The sequence below is a fragment of the Seriola aureovittata genome, chromosome 12 (assembly GCF_021018895.1).
Source record: "Seriola aureovittata isolate HTS-2021-v1 ecotype China chromosome 12, ASM2101889v1, whole genome shotgun sequence".
Lineage (NCBI taxonomy): Eukaryota > Metazoa > Chordata > Actinopteri > Carangiformes > Carangidae > Seriola > Seriola aureovittata.
In genome coordinates this window covers 5,913,263-5,934,459 of record NC_079375.1, presented here as the reverse complement: position 1 = coordinate 5,934,459, position 21,197 = coordinate 5,913,263, and the positions used below count along the sequence as shown (strand labels likewise).

At 41.8% G+C, this 21,197-nt stretch overlaps 1 protein-coding gene across 2 annotated transcripts in view; it reads left to right on the top strand.

Moving 5' to 3' along the window:
* The window catches only part of LOC130178819 (zinc finger E-box-binding homeobox 1-like), a 64,439-nt gene extending 45,127 nt beyond the window's left edge, over window positions 1–19,312 (top strand). For both annotated transcript variants that reach the window (XM_056391322.1, XM_056391323.1), the window contains exons 3-8: window positions 8,466–8,618; window positions 9,147–9,349; window positions 9,794–9,920; window positions 10,692–12,508; window positions 13,854–14,031; window positions 15,311–19,312. In XM_056391322.1, the coding sequence (XP_056247297.1) occupies window positions 8,466–8,618; window positions 9,147–9,349; window positions 9,794–9,920; window positions 10,692–12,508; window positions 13,854–14,031; window positions 15,311–16,317 (3,485 nt within the window). In that variant the 3' untranslated portion in view covers window positions 16,318–19,312. The remainder of the gene's footprint in view (window positions 1–8,465; window positions 8,619–9,146; window positions 9,350–9,793; window positions 9,921–10,691; window positions 12,509–13,853; window positions 14,032–15,310) is intronic.
* Window positions 19,313–21,197: the final 1,885 nt, after the last annotated feature.

Genomic DNA, 21,197 nt, shown 5'->3' with positions numbered 1-21,197 from the left:
TTTTTAAACAGTAAAGTAACAAAACACTTTACTGTGTCAACTGTCTGTGTGAAAGTTTAGTTCAACCTCTTTTCTCCTGTTTATTGTTTGGTATGAGAGTTATACAAGCGACCCTTTACATTTACAGCTCTGCTTCACAGCATCCAACACAATACAAAGACAAGAGATGTTCAGATGATATTACTGAGTCAAAGCTCAGATGAAAGCGACGACTTGTGAAGTGAAAAATCAGAGTGAAACTTCAATCCAGTCAGAGATTTAAAGCAACGAAGTGAAGCTCATAGAAAGGAAAAGAAAAACGTGACAGTTTTTGCCCGTCAATCCAAAACTATGGTCCTAGATCGCACTGTTTAATTGCAGAATTCAGACAGAAACATTATTAATCGCTGTTATGACCCATACTTACAAACACAACCTATTGGAATACACCATGAAATTATGCAGAATGTACCGGCTGACGAAGGTTCGGTGCAGACATGCTTTTTTTTCTAGTTCACATCTTTGCCCCAGGACTCATCAGGTATTCGTCATCACACAAACTGACATGCTCCAAAACTGAGATTGACACAGATTGCAAGATTTTCTTCGATGGCTCACAGCCTGATCTGCAATGTCACTGTTTTCACACAGCTTATAGGGGTTGTATTCTTTACTGTTGGTAATTCGGTGCTCAGTGTGTAACTATAAGGTTGTTTGTCTGTGTGTATCTACCTGCTCTCTTCTTTGATCAGATTAGTTCCACCCTCCTCTCAGCCTCAGTGAACGCCCACTTGCCTGCAGAGCAAGATGTTCTGCTGCCCTCTCTCCTCTGTGTACATCACCACATCCTAAAGGCTAATCAAACTACAACACGCACACGCACATTATCTACATCTGAACTGAGATCTCCCCCTCTCCATCTCTCTCTGATAAAACACAGTGATGAGCTTCAGCATCATTTCAAGTCATCTCTGTCCTCAGACTGCTTAAACTCTCAGGTCCACATGTTCACCTCTATATTTATTGACATTATGAAGTAATTTGTGCATCAATTTAAATATTAATGGAGAGAAAAACAAACTCGTACCTTCTTCTAAAATGTGTTCTATCATGAAAATGCATTGCAATATATCTCTATTTCTATTGTTGTATTTCTTGTTATTTATTACCAGATGAATATATTTGGATGTGTGATAAACACTAAGTTTATTATTTAGGTTTATAAACAGAGCATTAGAGAGGGATCAGGAATTAAGTACTACGTTCCTCCTGCTCCTTTTTGTTCATGTGGTATTTGTTGGTTTATTTACAGAGAATTTGTTACTTAAATTAAAATCGATAGGTTATTATTGTTTGCTTTTTTCATGTTTTCTTTTTTTTTCCATGTATCTCCTCCCTTGAGAAGCTGTTAGAAGAGATTATTTGGCATATGTTGTTTAAAAAATTACTTAAATGAATAATCAGTTATCAAAGTTGTTGCCAAGTCTTTTCAGTCAGTTATTCATTTGATCTCTACATCTGAGAAATCTTTTCCACGTCTGTGCTCTGTGAAGACAGGTGTGTTGACAGAGATATTAGTGAAATAATGTTGTAATGAGCTCCCTCATTAGCACTGCTGGGATTGTGTGTGACTGTGTGGAGCTGAGTCAGCTGAACTGCTTCATGCCTGTGAGTGCAGACAGGTTTTATTTTCACTGCATGTCCACTCGTAGATTAATACATAGCAGGTTTGATCATGCAGGAAGCGTCACGTCTGTTTTATTAAGCACAGTTAGACCTCATGTTGATTATCAATCAGTGTCCTGCTGTCCATCCTCCTCTTCTTCCCATTTATAGTTTCAGAAGTTTCAGCAGCCACAGGAAGTGCAGACAGACACAGATGTTTTGGAGGCTTCGTGTCTTTTTGCTTTTTAAATTGGTTTTCACTTCCAGACAGCCTGCAAAAAAAGCTCTCTGTAAAACTCTTACGTTTAAACCTCCACATACCCCCCGGTAAGCAAGTTTGCAGGATTAGCTCCTTGCGCATCCGAGGACACTTTGAAAAACATGACACACCTTAGCATACAAACCAAACTGCAAAAGAGCCACAAGATTTAATAAGCAGCAGCAGAACCAAGTCTGCATTCAACAGCAGAGGTTGATTGGCTTGTGTTTACACCGCTTCTCAATGCCCTTTTAATCCTCGATTCCCCGCAAACAGCTCAGCCCACGCAAGCATCTGCCTTCATCTCAACAGCAGTTAGTTACAGCCAAGCAGGAAATACTAAAACCATGGAGACGGCGAGAATGTGACACTCAGAGATATTGCTCTCAAGGCTTGTTTCATTGTTGCTGAATAAAGCCTTACATGGTGTGAGCAGTGCTCATGAGTGCTGCTCGCTCTCTTTCACTTTGTTTTCCTCCCTCTCTCAGCTCGATCTTTTCTCTGCTGTTTCTCTACACTGATCCCTTTTCATCTCTCTATTCTCCTACCTCACTTTCTTCTCGCCTTTTATTTTGCATTTGTTTCCCTCTCTTTTCCTCTGTTCTTCTCCTGCCAGATTTCCAACGTCAGATATTATGTGAAAGCCTCTCCTCAGTGTTTGAAGTGATAGGTGGTGCTCTGCTCGCTTTGGATATTATTAGCTGGTAATTATCCACAAAAGCTTTGCTGAGCTTGTTGTTGTTCAGTAAACCTCAATATTAGCATTGCTTATTTGACTTTTTTTGGACAAACTAACTTCTTTAACTTTTGGAGGCCTCATCCTGCCAATGCTGTGGCAGGTCACACAGTGTGTACAGCCGCGGCTATTAGAGCATGTCAGGACAACCTGTATTAGAAAATGCAGAAGATACCATATGTCTGATGTGATTTATCTTTCCAGCTGTAAAATGTCCAGCTCAGTACATATCCTAGTCAAAGTTTTTAGACTATTGAATTTATCTGTATCAGAAGTGTTTGTTTACGGTTATGTGTTTATTTTTAAAAAAGAATGTTGGCTGAAATATTTCATATTTATTGTTTAGGTTCGGTCACTAATACCCAGTATTAGGAAGGATCTAATTGGTTTTCCGTATGTGTTTTGCTTTTTTATAGCACTTTGCAGACTCTTCAGATGGTGACTATACAAATGATTGTATTATAATTATTGTTACTATTAGGTTCCTGTTTGTTTATGGACCTCTGCTCTAATTAGCAAGTTTATCCGTCATCCATCTGCTCGTTGGACACTGACCAGTTATAAATTACTTTGCCATTACTGCCAGAGCTGGTGCATGGGATTTGATAAGGAAGCAGTTCTTTGTTGATGCCGTGTGCACCTTTTACTGATTATTGACATTGTTAGTTAGTTGTGAGTCTGTAGTAAAATATGCACTATAGCAGAGAAAAATTGTATATTTATAATCTGAATGCAGTTTTTGACCCTTGACCTTTACTATCAGGCACTTTTCATGGTAATAATGTAGGACAATAAACTTGTGTGTGCACTTTTCCAATACATAAGAGCAGTTAAATACATAAAGTGTCAATATAATTACTATCAGCAGTAGTATCCATATATACAGATCAACATATTTCTGGAAAGATACAGAATTTTCAAAAGGTGTTGTCTGGAAGAGGGAGCTGTGTGCATATAATCAGTTTTTTGGGGCATTTCAGGAACTGAGTCTCGGCACAGGTATGTAACATAACATATTTGACTTGAGTCATGTGTCGTGACATTACCTGTTTTTCACCTGCACCTGGAGCAGAAACCAGCCTGTTCACTCCTTTAGAAAAACATTAACAAACCAGGAAGGAGAAACGTTTCTCATGTGTGTGGATGAACTCTGACTGTGTGTTGGGGGGGGGGGGGGGTGGGGGGGGGTAGTCGTGGAAAAGTCATGAAATGTTGCAGCGCTGTGGAGCCACTGTGGGAACCCTTCAAAGACTCTGCGTGATATTTTTGGAATTGTCTAACTTTCACTCCTTTCTTTCTTCACCGTCTGAGGCGAGAGGAGAGAGCAGGGAGAGCAGCTGGTGTTGAATTAGTCCTCTAGTGAGAGAGATTAAAGTCTGCTACTCCCCCTGCAGTCTGGGCCGCACTGCAGCTCCAATCCATCCTGCCTTATAAATTCACCACGGACTCACAGTGACAGGTTCTGGCAAGGTATAGGAGTGCAGTGTGTGCAGTGTGTGCAGTGTGTGTGTGTGTGTGTGTGTGTGTGTACTTGTGACTAACTCTGCCAAGTGTATTTGTCTGCGCAAACGTATCCCGTTAAGAGTGTGTGTGAGTGTGTGTGTGTGTGTGTGTGTGTGTGTGTCACATGATTTCCTGTTTTCATTCCAGTCTGATATCCCACATGTGTGTGTTGCTGGGTCCTGGTCGTCATTACTGTGCTGCTTTTTTGTGAGGCATTAAGTGTAATTGTAGAGTTTGGTGGGAAAATATGCAGAGAGGTGTATCAGAGGAGGGGGAGGAGGGTCAGGATAAGGAGTGATGGAGGAAAATAAAGCAAGCGACTGAAGGAGGGAGGGGGAGGGGGCAGAAACAAAGAGGCATGAGATGAAGGTGCAGAGGCAGATGGAGGTAACAAGAGGTGTGTGTGTGTGGTGAGGAGTGAAGTGATATAGACAAACAGGGATGGTGACAGAGAAAGTGTGAAATACTGATGGAGGGAGGAGGAGACAAGTAAAAGAATGGAGGATGAGTTTGAGAGATTGAGGGAAGAGAGAAAGTGATTCACACTGAGCTGGGCTAATTTGAAAACACTTGTGAAAACGATTGTGTTCAGTTTGTTTTTGTAAAGATCTCCATCCACAGTGATACACCTAAACAACAGGAACACAGCTACATTTCTTTAGCTTCTTCTTCTCTTTCTTTCTGGTTACTCTGTTGAGTTTCAGCTGGTTAAAGCTGGTCTGTCCGCTCCTGCTCTCCATTATCGCTGACTGTGTACTGTGTTTTAAAACTGACATTTTAGTTGTTTTTATTTCAGGTTTTATCAGCGTTTTTGTGGAGGCACTCCACCCAGCCTGAAACAAAGAACACTCACGAAACACTTCTGAAATGTAATATTAGGTTTATTAAGCTTTAGGAAAATGAGCAGTAGCACTACATCAGGGGATTTTTTTTTTTACACTCAGAAACCAAATCCTGCAAGGTTTGGATGGTCCAGGTGGGCGGGGTTTGGGGCATGGCTAAGACAGTGAGTGCTTCGTTGTGACATCACAAAGTTCCAGAAGTTCTGACGGCTGGTTTTAAGGCTCAGTTTCTGAATACAGGCTGTGTGCATTTCTCTGTGGACTGAGCGCTTTGATTGTAAAGCAGGTCTAAGTTCTATATGTGTGAAAGTATCAAAGAACACAAGGACATCTACCTTTATACGATGAGGCACCTATAAACTGCCATCTAGTAACTACATTAATAACAATGAGATGCTTCAGGATCGACGTGCTTCAGCGCAGCAGGCGATTGATCACATCATACGTTTCGCGGAGCAGTAATAAATCAGCGGCAATGGCATGAAGAAGGAAAACCTCTGCATTTTCATATTTTTCAGTTTTTGTCATCAGGTGAACGAGCAGACAACAATAATTTGATTTGTATGACACATAAGCTACCTGTTGTGTATCGGTTCTTGCGCTGTTGAACTGTGATGTCATTCAAATCACTGTGTTATGATCGGAGCGTCTGACAGATCCATAAAAAAAATACAGCCCGACGGCAGCACCTGTATGGCGAAGTCAGTTGCACTGGCATTTAAAGTGAGAGATCACAGAGAGGGTTAGAGGTGAATGAATGTTGTGTTCTTAACTTTACTGCCATCAAGCACCCGACTAGCCTGATGTCATCATTTAACAAAAGCTCAGATTTCCTCATCCCTTCAAAAAGCATGAGGCCGGGGGTTTCAGATTCAGCCACAGATTTTCCCTACTTCATGCTGTTTTTGTGAAGCTCAGTTTTTAGGTGTCAAAAACACCAGCAGACCAAAAAAGAGAGAAAAAGGAAGGAAAGGGAGTGAGACAGAATTAGATATAGACGAAGAGAGTAGGGGTAGAGAAAGGTGGAAAAAGTGTAAGAAGAAAGAGGGATGAGTAAAGAGGTGGAGAAATAAGTATGAAAGCTGGATGAGTGTGTCTCTGAGGGGAAAGAGATATTTGGAAAGCTTTTGGATGAGATCATGGGAAGCTGAGATCTGTGCGTTTAAAATGAGGCTTAACAGGGCCCTCTTCTTCATGAAGACACACACACACAGACTCCTCCCTGCTTTTTATGACTGGTTCTGTGATTACAGATCCTGCAGACTAACACACAAACACTCAGCCACAGCTGCACCTGTCCCTGACATGGCTCAGCAGGAAGAGGCGTGGCCTTTGGCACCGGTCCCTGCCAGCATTTAAAATGCTTGATCTCCATGGAAACACTGGTCACAGTTTTACCTCAGTGCTTGTTCTTATCAGTGTTTCTACACTGAAAGTGAAGTAACTTCTTTGCGCTAGTTTCTTCACTGATGTTACAGAGATTATTATGTGACACAACAGATCTGAACAAGGAGAGAGAGAGAGAGAGCGAGCGCATAAAAATAGGATAAGGAGCAAAACAAAAAGCTGTGAGACATTATAAACCATGTAACAGCCTCAGCACTCACCTGACTCAGGTTATCTCACATTGGTCTTAAGACTTCACATTCTTAACTTACGGTCTGTTGCATTATGGGAAATGTAGGATCCATTTTTTTGGAGCTTGATCCGTATTAGAGAGAAGACATCTCAGCCTCTGCTGCTTCAATTTAGACCATTCTCTTGTAAGTGCCCCAACTTTATTGAAGTACTGAATCACTAGAGGACCTCTTTTATACGGACATTGACCTTTTATAGACTTTCTCCACTTTGTGCATCTAAATAATTATAACAGAGTTGAGCCTTCCTATTACATTGCAATCCTAAAGTGATCTTGGACAGATATAAAATAAAAGGCAGCTTGAGACTTCATCATAGTCTTGACTTACACGACACAAACTTGCAGCTAATTTTCAAAACATGGGCTGTGATAGGTTGACATTTTATATATTTTGTATCAGTGGCTTTGACCATTTTTTCCAGTATTTATTTGTAACAGTGATTTAATGTGTGTCATTGTAATTCTTCATATGGTCAAACAAACACATGGTTGTGTAAAGTGTAAATGCACCAGAGATCAGAAGCCATTGTAATTTCATGACAGATGATAGCTGCAACTTCTAGTATGGTCATACTTGTTTATATCTTCTATTCTAAATGCATAAAGTGTAAAATATCGAGCCTGTGCTGGGTAAATTTGTGTCCTGTCTGTATTGCTACACGCCTCATACCTGAGGTTAATTTGAGCAGAGGAGTGTGTTTGGTTTTAATGAGAGGAAGTGTTGGATAGAGGACAGACTGTGTCAGTGTTGTACCGTTACATCCCTGGGCCACTTTCCTGTGAAGAGCCACATTCAAATCAAATCAAGCTCACTGGATTGATTATTGTTGGTAAAGCTCAGTTTGGTTACAGGGAAACACTGCCTGTCGCTTTCACAGCAAACCAGCTGTTCCAAGTGAACTCACACATCATCAACAGACTTTCACAGGGCCGTTCAGCTGCTGCTGCTGTTGTTGTATCAGATGAGCTGGATGTAACTGTACAGAAAGGTTATAAACTAAGGATGGTTTTATTCCTGAAGTGCTTCTTGGGAAAAACACATCACAGTATCAGCTGAGCTCAGTGCTGGTTCATATCTTAAGTAGTGAGGACTGGCCTCCAGCACCACATGGCAATTTTGGTGTTTTTCTTTAAACTTCAGCCTGCTGAGTAATTCTGCACTTGAAAACATCAGTGGAACAAGCTCTTAACTCAAGTGGAATATTTTGTTGTGTGATTTTGTTGTGTGTTTTATACAAATGAGCTCTTGAGGAATCATAGAAGCTGAATCACTGATGTGCTTTTACTTCTTGTTCCTTTCATCTTATTGGATTTTCCTCTGTTTACTCCACTGTTCCTCTTGATTTTTGTCTTCAGGAAACAGGATGATATTAAACTGAACTGAACTTTCAGAACGTCACCCCGAGGGGTAGGGGAAGATTTGCAGATTCTGAGGAGCTGTCAGCTATAAAACCTTTAAGGAAATTTGTCAGAGCCATTTGTTTTATGCTAGAAACCTCCAAACTTGTTTCTCTCACTTTTTTGGAAAATGTGACTTAATAATTTATAAACTGGTGATAGATGGGTGGTTCAATAGGAGCATGCTCATCACAAGGGTTCATTAACAAGCCCTGTGCTGCTCTCTAGTGGTGATGCTGCAGAACAGATTAATTTCAATTTTCTGTGTATGTCAAAATCTGACGGTGGAGGTTTGATACATCCAAAGAAAGTAATACCAAATGATCGACAGTATCAGAAGAATAAACCTATGCTGTCTCTTAAAAGACAGATTCAACTCCACATACCTCCACTCTCCAGCTGCTAAAACGATCCTAAACTTTGGACATGTGTGTGTGTTTTTAGTGAAGGAGGAGTGTGTGTCAGATGAGGAAGATGAGGCCGTGAAGGATGCTCTAGTGGAAGAGATTCTCCAGCAGGGAGACACAGCCATCATCTATCCTGAAGCCCCAGAGGACGAGCAGAGTCCAGTGGAGACAGGAGGCGCTGATGAGAACGGTAACACCGAAACACAACCACACAACCGCTGCTTAAAGCTTACGTTGGTAATGGAATCAGGAATGTATTTTTAACTGAATGCCCACTCCTTTTAATTTGAAAACATAACCGTCATATCAGGTTTGATTCAGATTGTGGTTGTACATTTGCTTTGTTGTACAAATTGCATTATTTATCCACATTATATGACAAGTAAAAACCAAAGGAGAAGGTTTGGATTGAGCTTTTTGTCTAGAGAAAACTGGACTCACTGAAATCACTGTTAGCATGTTAGCGAGTATTGGAAACAATAAAAGAGACTGAACATGCTCACTTGAAACTAGCATTCTGAAGTATAAGGAAAAGACATTTGGTCCATCTGTAAAAAGCAAAATAAGTAAAGCAGCTGTGATCGTATATGATTCCCAAAAAGGTTTAAAGTGCTAACAATTGATGCAAAGACTCAGGGCCTTACACACAGTGCACAGAGGCTGTATGCACGTGAAGGTTGGAGGACTTAAACCATCACCCTGCATGTACCTGTTCCAGGCACACCGGATTCCTTCTCCCAGTTGCACACTTGCCCCTACTGCTCCCGGGGCTACAAACGCAACGCCTCACTGAAGGAGCACATCAAGTATCGCCACGAGACCAGCGAGGACAACTACAGCTGCTCACACTGCAGCTATACCTTCACCTACCGCTCGCAGCTTGAGAGGCACATGAGCCACCACAGGGGCACCAGGGAGCAGGTAACATCAGAGCGTGAAGGTGTCAACTCTGTTAAAGTGCAGGGCACGGGTGTGTGGTCAATGCAAAAGTGAAACCACAGAGCGGGTTGGTTCTTAAAAAGTCTAAAGTAATCAAAGTATTAGCTAGATTTAAGGCCCAAATGTCTCAGTAACTTATTAGAAGGCTTGTATTCTGCATGTGCACTATGTACATGTTTTATTTATCTTAAATATCGTGTTTCTGCAGAGTGAATTTTCCTAATAATAACTTTAATCAATCTGAATTATCCTGATTTACCCCCCCCCCCCCCGAATACTGAACAGCTCATGCTAACAATAGAAAAATAGAAGTTTCCCATTTATTTCCATAATAGCAACTCATCTGGACACATCTGTTGTTGTTGTTGTTGTTGTTGTTGTTGTAGTTACTCATCACTTATCTCTGTTTCTCTTTTTCTGTCTCAGGTTCACGTTTCCCAGTCGACAGGAGGATCAGGAGGAACAGGTGGTACGCGCAAGTTCAAGTGCACGGAGTGTTCCAAGGCCTTCAAATACAAGCACCACCTGAAGGAGCACCTGCGCATTCACAGTGGTGAGCTGTTGTCACAGCAACTGACACGCGCACACACACACACACACACACACACACACACACACACACACACACACACACAATCCCCAGCCTGGCACAATCTAAGCTGCTGTTCAAATCTCCAGGCCGCTCACGTCTTGTTTTGGTGACAGTCATTTATGAGCTGGAATCATTGTATTTGTGGTTGATCAGAGTTTGTATCAGATCTACACACTCAGCTACAGTTTGTGGTAGCTCTGTAAGTTTGGATATGGATATTAAAGAGGGCTGTGTTACATTAGGTACATTTGGCCTTTTGTTTCATTTGTGTAATTCAGAAATTGTGCATGCAAACACAAATGTTAACAATAAAAAACAGGAAATAAATCTAAAAAAGGTTTCATATATTAGTGCCAATACAATGCCTACATTTTGGTTTTGACCCCAGAATACTACATTAGTTATAAGACATTGAACTATCTGATGAAAGATTAATTAACTAAGATTCACATTCGACCACACTGTCAATGCCAGCTGTTCCAACTTCACTGTCATACTTGTTGCTTTTTCAGTATTCGGTGCTACAAACACATTTTGGTCAGTCCCAAATACATGTTTAGATTAGATACTCAGTTCAACCAAAGACTTAACCTAACAATGACAAAACAGTGGCATCTCAAAAACTATGAAACATTTATATTTTACATTTAAAACAAAAAAACAACATACTTTAAAATGCACTTGAGCTTCTCTTTTAAAAAGCTTGTGTAATTTCTCTGTGCACTCTTTTAGGTGAGAAACCATACGAATGCTCAAACTGCAAGAAGCGATTCTCCCACTCAGGCTCCTACAGCTCCCACATCAGTAGTAAGAAGTGTGTGGGTGCAGCACCCCCCAACGGCGTCGCTCGGACGCCAATCAAGTCCCCCCCTCCCACCACCCAGACTGCACCTGTTGTAATTGCCCCGGCCCGCATGATTCTGAAAGAGAAGACTGAAAGTAAACCCCTCCAGGAGCAGCTCCCCGTCACCCAGATCAAATCTGAACCTGTGGAATATGAGTGCAAGCCTGTGATGGCAGCACCAGCAACTTCAGCTGGTACCAATGGAGTGGTGAACGGAGGGACTGCTCAGCCAGCTGTGGCTCCAGCTGCAACCCTGCCTCAGGGTGTGGCTATGGTCGTGCCCACAATGGGCCTGATGTCGCCCATCAGCATCAATCTGAATGACTTGCAGAACGTGCTCAAGGTTGCAATGGACGGAAATGTGCTCAGGCAGGTGCTGGGCACAGCCAACGGGGTGGTGACGCAGGGGAAGCAGGGAATTGTAGTCCAGCAGCCACAGCAGCAGATCATCAGCCTGCCGGCCTTCGTGGACCACGACGGCACCACGAAGATCATCATCAACTACAGCATCAGCCCTGCTGCCGCCACCACTGCCACTACCCAGCCTACATCGCTTGTTGTCAAAAACAACCTTCCTGCCCCTCCCGCTGTGACCAGCACTGCTGCAGCCCCTACCCCCAGTAAAACAGATAAAGCCCCAAACCCAGAGGTGGCCGACCTCAGTATCGTCAAGGCAGAGCCAGAATCAGTGCCCGTCACTGACGTGGAGACGGAGGCAGTGGCGGCCACACAGATAGCAAAGGAAACGGTTAAAACTTCAGACACAGCTCAGATGCCAAAAGCCAACACCACCAGTACATGTTTACTATGTGAAGACTGTCCCGACAACCTTGAGGCGTTGCACCTCCTCCAGCATCGTAAAGCAGCCAACGGGGAGGCGGTTGACTCTGCCGCCCTGGACCCCTCATTCGCTGCTTTGCTAAGCGAGGCAGGAGTGACACTGGAGGAGCCGCCTGTGGACGACCTCCTCTCACTCCTCAAGACCTACTTCGCCTCAAATGCCAACCCCAGCGAAGAAGAGCTGTCAAAGATCTCAGAGTCTGTTAGTATTCCAATGGAAGTGGTCAGAAAGTGGTTTGCCAAGATGAACTCTGGGAAAAATTTGGGCAAAAACCGCAGTGACACGACATCCAAAAAGACTGAAACTAGTAATTCCAGCTCAGAGGACACATTGAATCAGAATGGAGAGGAAGAAGAAGACGACGACAACCAGGAAACATTCAACAGAGACTCTTCAGAATCTGGAAGCGCGTCTCCGTCAGACTCCACATCACTAGGCGTCAACACCGGGGACCTTGTCATTGTTAAAAGCGAGCCAGAGGACCCCGAGGCCCCAGACTCCCAGGCAGAGCCCCTGGACCTGTCCCTCCCTAAACATATCGCAGCAGCATCGAAAACCAAAACAACCACGCCTCCCGCCAAGCAGCAGGAGCAGCCTCTGAACCTGACCTGCCTGAGAAAGGAGCAGCTCGATGGTCAAACCATATACGTCACCACGCCTCAAACCGGAAGACCTGTCAACATCGTCACTGCCGCACAGCTGCCAACGTTAGTGGCCATTGCCGGTCAGGGCACGGTGGGCTGTCTCAGAGCCATCAACACCACGACGAAGAGAACCATCCTCATCCCCCAGCTCACCTACACCTACGCCACCACGGCCGGTAATGCCTCCGGAGCGAAGACTGTCGTACTCAACGGCCATAAGGTTTGTAATGTTAAAAACTGTTATAACTTCTAAACAATATTAGGTTGGTGTGTTTGCATTATCAGTTAATCTGTCAATCATTATCAAAATTCAGAAATTGTGGGAAATTCCCAGAGCTCAAAGTGACGTCCTCAGTGTCTTAGTCTTAAACATTGTTACATTAAACAGATAAGAGCAGCAAATCCTCACGTATGAGAAGCTGAAACTAGTGAATGTAACTTATTGTTACAGGACAGTACAGTTGTACTAAGCAACATGTTTTCTGAGCAGTCAGGTAGCTCAGGATCTGTATTACTCAGTTATTCAACTGAAATGACGCGAGGTGAAAACTTCCATTTTAGTTTCTATTTTAGTCAATGATGATGTGACCATACACACAAGATACCCATCTATTGCAGAAGAGTGTTTCTAGGCAGAACAGGCCCCTACGATAATACAATAAATGACTTGTGCATTTTAGATGTTTATCTCGAGCTTTTAAACAGAGCATTGTACTACTAATGCAAGAATGAAATATAGATTCAGATACAGATTCCATATACGACTAGAGATGCATCAACTCTAAATCCACCCAAAACAAATAGTTGATTAATCAATGAGTTGATTGAAAGAAAATTAATCCGCAACAATTTCAATAAATCGATTAATTGTTTTTGTTTTTCAAGCAAGTTCATAAATGTGAAGACTTGCTGCTTCTGTGTCATATATGATAGTAAATGAAATGTCTTTGGATGGTTGGTCAGACAGTAATAAAACATAATAAAGTGATTTTTGGCAGATTGATATGAAATTAATCATCTAGGCCTTGAAAAGTATTTTAGGAACAAACTCAAGTTCATGCTTTGCTGCAGTGACTTTCTCTCGACTGATGCAGGTGAGACCATCTGCAACACAACATTACACCAGCAGATGAGAGCTGAACTTGGTCCCAGAGATCTGAGAGTCATTCAGACAAACTTTAATTGCTATAAACCTCCTGAGGGTCTCATCGTGAAAAAATGTTTCTCTGCCTGATTGTGGTCTCTCAGATAACCGATCAGAATACTGCACCACGGCAAACCTCTGCCGTCTCTGTGTGGCTCTTAATGTTCCGATAGAAACCCAAAGTAAACACTTTAAATTACACTCATTGTCATTCAGTCATGTAACCAGGTTTTTATTGGTATGAGCTGAAGGTATCAGTTATAGGGACAGCTCAATCAAAAGAGTAAATTGTCACATTAACATTCACTGTGCAGACCTCTCACACAAACTGGGGATTCAAATTCACTTCCAGGTTATTGCCTCCACTCAACACATGGCATTAAATGATGTATTCATGTGTAATTTTTCCGTTTGCGAGCAGGAGAAACGTTCGGACAGCAGTTCAGACGCCGTGTCCACAGTGGAGGAGCAGAACGACTCTGATCCAGCCGGGCTGATGAAAAAGCGGCGGCTGGAAAACGGTGTCTACCCCTGTGATCTTTGCTCCAAGGTCTTCCAGAAGGGCAGCTCCCTGCTCAGGCACAAATACGAACACACAGGTATGCCTCCGAACGAGAAGCTCACTATGATTATCGCTAATGCACTAATCTTCGTTTCATTGCTCATTCTCAGTCAAAAGGTGCTTTTAAAGATAATTTAAATAAGTCTGGTTTTATTCAGCAGGGGTTCTGTTTTCCTTTTCCCACCGAGTTGCCCAAAGGTAGTCCCAGTGGTCAAGGCTGTGATTTTACATGTGACATCATCTCTCATTAAATGTCTTATGTTTAGTGTGTGTGATTACAACTTTTATGGGACACCTGGCTTGTAAATGTTCCAGCCCAGGAACTGGTGACATCACTATTAACAGACGTGAGACTCCGGAGATGAATTAGCATGATGTTTTCCCTGAAGCTGCAGCTAGCATCATATTGGAATGTGGTTTAATTAATGCACAGTAGTGCACAGGTGTGTGTCCGTTCAGCCATGACATCATCCACACCATCACACACACCTATGTTTATTGGAATGACTCAGTGATTTTTTTTTTTTTTTTTTTTTTTTAAAGGATATTGTTGTTGTTCTCATGTCTTATCTCAAATCATTTCACAAATCCCTGACCCCATGAAAAAAAGATCCCTACCTGGTATGTGACACTCAGCCCCAAGCGCTTTGGTTCCCACTAAAGACATTTTTCAGTCAATCCATTCAATATATAGTTTCAGAGGCCAAGTAACTTTTAATAGTAAAGTCATTTCAATTCATTTTTAATTGTTTTTAAGAGGAACAACAATTTAGCTCTATGACAAAGAGGAATAAGTAGTAATAATTAGTTTGAATTCATTGTTGATTTTGGTCTTTTCATGAGATTTTTTGACAAGAAAAAAGCCTCGCCCCTTTGAAGTAATATTTGCACTACTCTTAAATGTGGTTAATGGGACTTCAAAGGTCCTATACTTTATACTTTTCCAGTGTTTTATTTGAAGTGTGGATCCATTACAAGATATATTTGTAGTTCCAATCACCAAAAACCATCTTAGTTTTACATCTCCTCTCTCAGGCCTCTCTCTGGAGCTCGAGAAACAACAGGTCGGTGAGCCAATCAGAAGAGAGGAGGCTCTGATCCTCTCTAATTGGCTGACTGTTTTCTTAGTAATCAAATAAACATATAGCAGATTTCAGGTGATCACTCAGAGAAACCAAATCCTGCAATCCACTTGGAAGTACTGGCACTGATGTACACTAATATTATGAAATTTACATATACTCTTTCTACCCAGCGTGAGTGTCGCAGGGAAAAGCCCTGAAAGCTCCTCTGACTCTGTCTTGCTTCATCCGCAGGAAAACGGCCTCACGAGTGCAACGTCTGCAAGAAGGCCTTCAAACACAAACATCACCTGATCGAACACTCGAGGCTGCACTCTGGTGAGAAACCATACCAGTGTGACAAGTGCGGGAAGCGTTTCTCTCACTCCGGCTCGTACTCCCAGCACATGAACCATCGCTACTCCTACTGCAAGAAGGACGGGCCAAACTCAGGCTCCGGGTCAGGGCCGCGCAGGGTTCAGTTGGAGCTCGGCGCTGGGCCCCAATCGGACAGCCGCACCACAACCCCGCCCTCCCAACTGGACTCAGACGAGAGGGAGAGCGAGGAAGAGGACGACGAAGACGACGAGGCCATGTGTATGGACGACATTCGGGTCGTGCAGGTGGACGACGGCGAGTGCGAGATCTACGAGGGTAACTTTGATGACGATGAGGAGGACGGAGAGGAGATGGTGGAGGAAGAGGTAACAGAAGAGGCAATGAGAGAAAAGGTGGAGAAGGAGTTTGCGTGTGATGTGGTGGAGATCGAGCTGGGGGACGATCACATGGGGGACGAAGTGATGGAGGAAAGAACCGAAGACAAGCGAGAAGCAGCAGGTGAGGAGATGGCAGCAGTCGTGGAGACGGAGGAAATGGCAGCAGGTGTGGAGACGGAGGAAATGGCGGCAGTCGTGGAGACGGAGGAAATGGCGGCAGTCGTGGAGACGGAGGAAATGGCGGCAGTCGTGGAGACGGAGGAAATGGCGGCAGTCGTAGAGACGGAGGAAATGGCGGCAGTCGTAGAGACGGAGGAAACGGCAGCAGTCGTAGACACGGAGGAAACGGCAGCAGTCGTGGGGACGGAGGAAACGGCAGCAGTCGTAGACACGGAGGAAACGGCAGCAGTCGTGGGGACGGAGGAAACGGCAGCAGTCGTAGACACGGAGGAAATGGCGGACTCTGAAGCAAATACGGACAAAAGCATTAGGGAAGAGTCAGACAGCAGCGAACCCACAGAGGAAGTGGAGACAAATGCCAAGTAAAAGAAGGAGAATCCCTTCGGGACAGTTCGAATGTGAAGGTCGTCAAAGTCGAGTTTATTGAGACAAAACCGCATCTCGCCATCAGAAGAAAGTCACGGCAGTTGCCTGATTTTAACGGTCCACTACTGTGTACAAAAACCCAGGTGTGCCTGAACTTGAAAAAAGAAAAAAAAAAACAAAACAGTGACTTTTTTTTCTTGTGAAAATTAAATATCAGTGTTAAAATTGTTTATAGAAGTACAGATTTTAAAGCAAAACTCACCCATCAACTTGTTAGACTTGTTACTGAGACATCCCAGGTTGTTTTTGTTCTGTGTTTATTTGGTCAATGTTACTAATCTTGTTCTTGTTTGAAACATTTTAACCTGTAAAGATGAGAAAGATTTCTATACCTTTTTATTGCCAATGAAGTTTCCTAAATCAGTATTTTATTGAGTTCTACGAACAAAAACCTCTGCACTACAGTATTCCTGGTTTACCTATGGAAACATGCCTCATGCATTGTATGCCCTTCAGTGTTATATATGTACACTAGCTAGCGAGATGTTGTTCGTGTTAGTGTTAGTCTTTGCTAGCTAGCATTACTTTCAGTTTGACTGTTAGCCTTAAGGAAAACAAAGTATTCTTGGGGAGGGTTGTGGGCGGGATGGGGAGTCCGGGATGAGAATGTGGCTTCTGTACGCCATAACCAAATTTGTCCTATCAGGGAAGGTAGAGTCACAACCTCAAAGCCAGCATCAGGCACCTGAGTTTTGCAACCCTGCGCAGCCCAAAAAGGTGGAGTCTCCAGGTGAAGATTCGAAAGCAGACTCCACCCGCCCGGCTTCAGCTGTGGTTCCAAAACACACGCGCCATTTCTTACCAAGCTTCTCCTTATTTTGGCTTTAGTTCTCAGTCAGTGTTTCAGTGTTATTAGCTTATCTATGAAGTCATACTGTACGTGAAGGAACGGGGCCGTTTCCTGCTCCACCCCAATGCCTCCAGCCTTATGCAAGACCTGTGTGCTGTTAAAAGTGCCATTGAACAGTGTTATAATTTCTTCTTCACACATGTAGCCAGTATTATGTCCCTCTGTTACTTAAACAAGACCCATATTGACTAAGGTTTGTTCACTTGCACAGAGCAGCAAATTTATGTCACAGTAATTGAAAGATATTTCCTGTGAAATTAATGCAAATATTTTTGAGGCCTTGAACAGTATTTGAACCACATGTGAAAGTTGGGAAACACAGTATTAGGGCTGCAACTAACAATTATTTCTATTATTAGTTAATCTGCCTATTATTTTGAATAACTGATTAATAGTTTTGTTTACAAAATGTGAGAAAATAGTGAAAAATGCACATTGTGATTATCTTCTTTCTGTCCAACAGTCCACAACCCAAACATTCACTTTACCATGATGTAAATCAGAGAGAAGCATCAACTTGGACAAGCAGGAATCAGAGAATGGTCAGTTTTTGTGCAAAGATTACAAAGAAAACTAAATATGACGACTCGACTAATCAACTAATAGTCAATTAGAGGTACCAGTTTTCCAAATCCTCACAAGAACCTGAAAACAGAGAAATAACAAATGATTAAATCAGCTAATTGACTGTTTGATGTAGCTCTACATAGAAGATCTATGTAAAATGAAACTATGGACCTTAAGCCAATCAGTGCATGTTTTAATAGACCTGAATACTGTTATGGACTCATTTAGTTAGTTGAAAGTCCTCGTTGCCCAACAGTAACAAAAAAAAGGTTTAGAAGTAGATAAATGTACGCGGACTGTGTTGGAAAGTAGAAATCAGAAATACAGTCCAGACTGAGCCGAGTGTGGATATTAAATGCCTTGTAACCTTGAGATAATCAGTTTCCCACTGATGGTAAAAGTATTTAGAAATGCAAGTTAATATGTTGGACTTTACGTCACAAGTCTAAGTTTTTAAAATGTTTACAGAAGTGCTTCAAAACAGAAAACTTTCTGTTCATGCATGTTTAAGTATTTGAAGGGAGTTTACTCAGCAGGTTGGCTCAGGAGGAAATGAAACAGACACAAAGCCAAGTTCAGTTTAAAGTGAAATGTAGACTGAAGGATTTGTCAGTAACAGGATCATTTTTGTCAGATGTGCACTTTTTCTTTTTAGCAGAAAAAAAAGAAAGTTGTTGCAAGCTGTCCCGCACTTCAGGTAACAAACGTTAGTGAATGTGGTCTCTGTCCAAGTGTTTTCAGTTGGTTTTACCGAACAGTGTTTATAGGATTAGTCTGTTTTTAATTTTTTGTTTTTATGTGTGTCCTCTGTATGTTTGTTTTTTTTTTTTTCAACAATGGCAGTATTAGAACCCTTTTCACAGATTAAAAAAAAATGTACCTGTTTAGTTTTTAGAAGACTTTTTTATATTTATGTGTCTTATTTTTATATTTTCTTTTATGGTTATTTATTACACATTGTAGTGTACATTACTGTAGTTTGAATTGATACAATAATATATTTTAGTATGAAAAATAATCTCAAGACAAACAGAAAAAATCCCAAAATGTGGTTCTGGGAGCTGAAGTTTGTTTTAACAAAAAACACATAAAAAAGATAAAACATGTATTCTGTAAACATGACTTCTGTTTTAAGCTAAAAAAAAAAAAAAAAAAAAAGAAAAAAGACAGGAATGAATTGAGAAATAGAAACTGTTACATGTGCATCCGCTCTTTGCGTCGTTATGAAGCTACTGAATTCTAAACCTCTGTGATTTTAAAAAGCATGAGTCGTCGCTGTTTTAATGAAGGATCTTGCTATGAAGACATTACTCCTCCCTTTTTATTTCGAAGCCAAATTTAGCTCGTCCCGACACCTTGTTTTCTGTTGTGTGCCAACTCGTTCCATTGTACTGTCGAAGGCTGCATATTGTTTGTCCTCTACACACCCTTTGTAAATCCACTGTCTTTTTGTATTGTTTTTATTTTAGTTTTGCTCCATTTTTATGACTCCCCATCACAATAAAATATAAGACAGCATCTCTGAGTCACTTGTTTTACTTCTCCACTTCCTGCTTTATCAGCCAACTAGCATATACAGTCTGAGGATAAACTGAGGAATTGTTTCAGGTTGTTTTGGTCCAATTTCACACCAAGCTTATCAGTTCAGTTTCATGTCTACTGTGTAGTCTCGGAGGGTTTTACAATGTGGATCATTCAGCGCCCTCTTCTCTCAGACTCTCACACAACATATTCAAACCTCTGCACATCTTGTTCCCTTTATCATGTTGTAAATTGAATTATAAGTAGATAAAACTACAGTCAATCCACACTCACTTATTCATAATGGCCAAGTGAAAACATTAAAATGAATTTGCAAATATTTCATAAAGAAAAATAAATCAAGAACTGAAATCTCATTTACAAAAGAATCCAGGCCATTTGCTGTGGCTCCAATTTGTAATCAGGTTCATCCCATTTGTTTTAATTGTCCTTGAGATGTGTCTAGAACTTGAGTGGTGTCTACCTGTGGCAAATTAAATTGATTGGACATCGTTTAAAAAGGCTCGCACCTGCACAGCATGTCAGGACAAAAACCAAGGCATCAAGTCCAAGGACCTGTCTTTGGAAAATAAAGTGAAAAAAAATAAAACCCTGACCAGGGAAAGATCAGAGCTGGGGGAATAATACTGTTTCTAAAGCTTTGAGTGTTAACACAGAAAGAGTAGCCTTAAAAACTGAACTGGAAGAAGTTTGGAAACACCAGGTCTCTTGGCTTTCTGGACAAACCGGACAAACGAGACCTGAATGATTTGCATCTGCCGCTCACTTTCACCTTTTTATGTTAACCCAACAGATGAAGTCAAAAGTGCAGTCCAATCAAATCAAATAATAAAGACTCATCACTAGGTGGTGCTAGAAGACCACACAACAATCAATACCTAAAAGGACTAAAGCCTGCAGTGTCATGAGATCAGAACTCAGCACTAATTATTCATAAATAATTGAGTCACAATTATTAATGTAAGCCAGTGTCCCCTGAGCTCTGAGGAGAATTCTGAGCTCTATCCAAATATAAATCCATGAAATCTAACCATCACTTTTTTTCTCCTGTGTGCAAATGACAGATTATCTGCATGGCTGATTTCAATATGCAAAGTTATTATGTGTAATTAGAGGAAAAAAGAAATCAATGAAATGATAGTGAGGTGGGGGGTAATAAGGACACAAAGCAGCCAGCCGGCAAAGATGAGCTTGACTTAAATGTTGTCTAACAGCATTTTAAAAAGGTCAAAGAGAACAAAAGATTTACTCTTCTCATCACTTCAGGGAGAACTCATCAAACTGAAAAGTAAGCTGCTTTTTTTATGGGAGGGAAGTGTAATGTCCAGGCACTGAGAACGTCAGCTTGTGTTGCACTTTTACCCGGAGCCAAGTACGACAACTTTAATGTGAGTGGTTTCTGTGATACTTAACAGAGTCAATGTTCATGATGCACCTGATATTTTGTTTGCTGTGGAGCGACTGCTGTGTCAACATGATGAGGGAAGTGAAGACAAAACCACACTCACATTTCTCCCTCTCACTTTTAATCAGTGGTGTAACACCACAACACACCACAGGTGATTTAACATAGACACACACACTGACGCTTGTCCCTGTATGAAATATCGTGTGTGTGTGTGTGTGTGTGTGTGTGTGTGTGTGTGTGTGTGCCGCCCCCCCCGGTGGAAAGGCAAGTTCATTTGTATGTCATCTTTCAAAAGATAGAGGATATAAAAGAAACATAATGCAATAAAAAAATAAATAAAAAAAAAAGATTAAGAGTAAAATCTAAAGGGACACATGCTCCATGTTTAGGGGTAGAGGGCATGGAGCCATAGAGGGGAGGAAAGACTCAAATTCTTTTTATTTGAGAATGAGG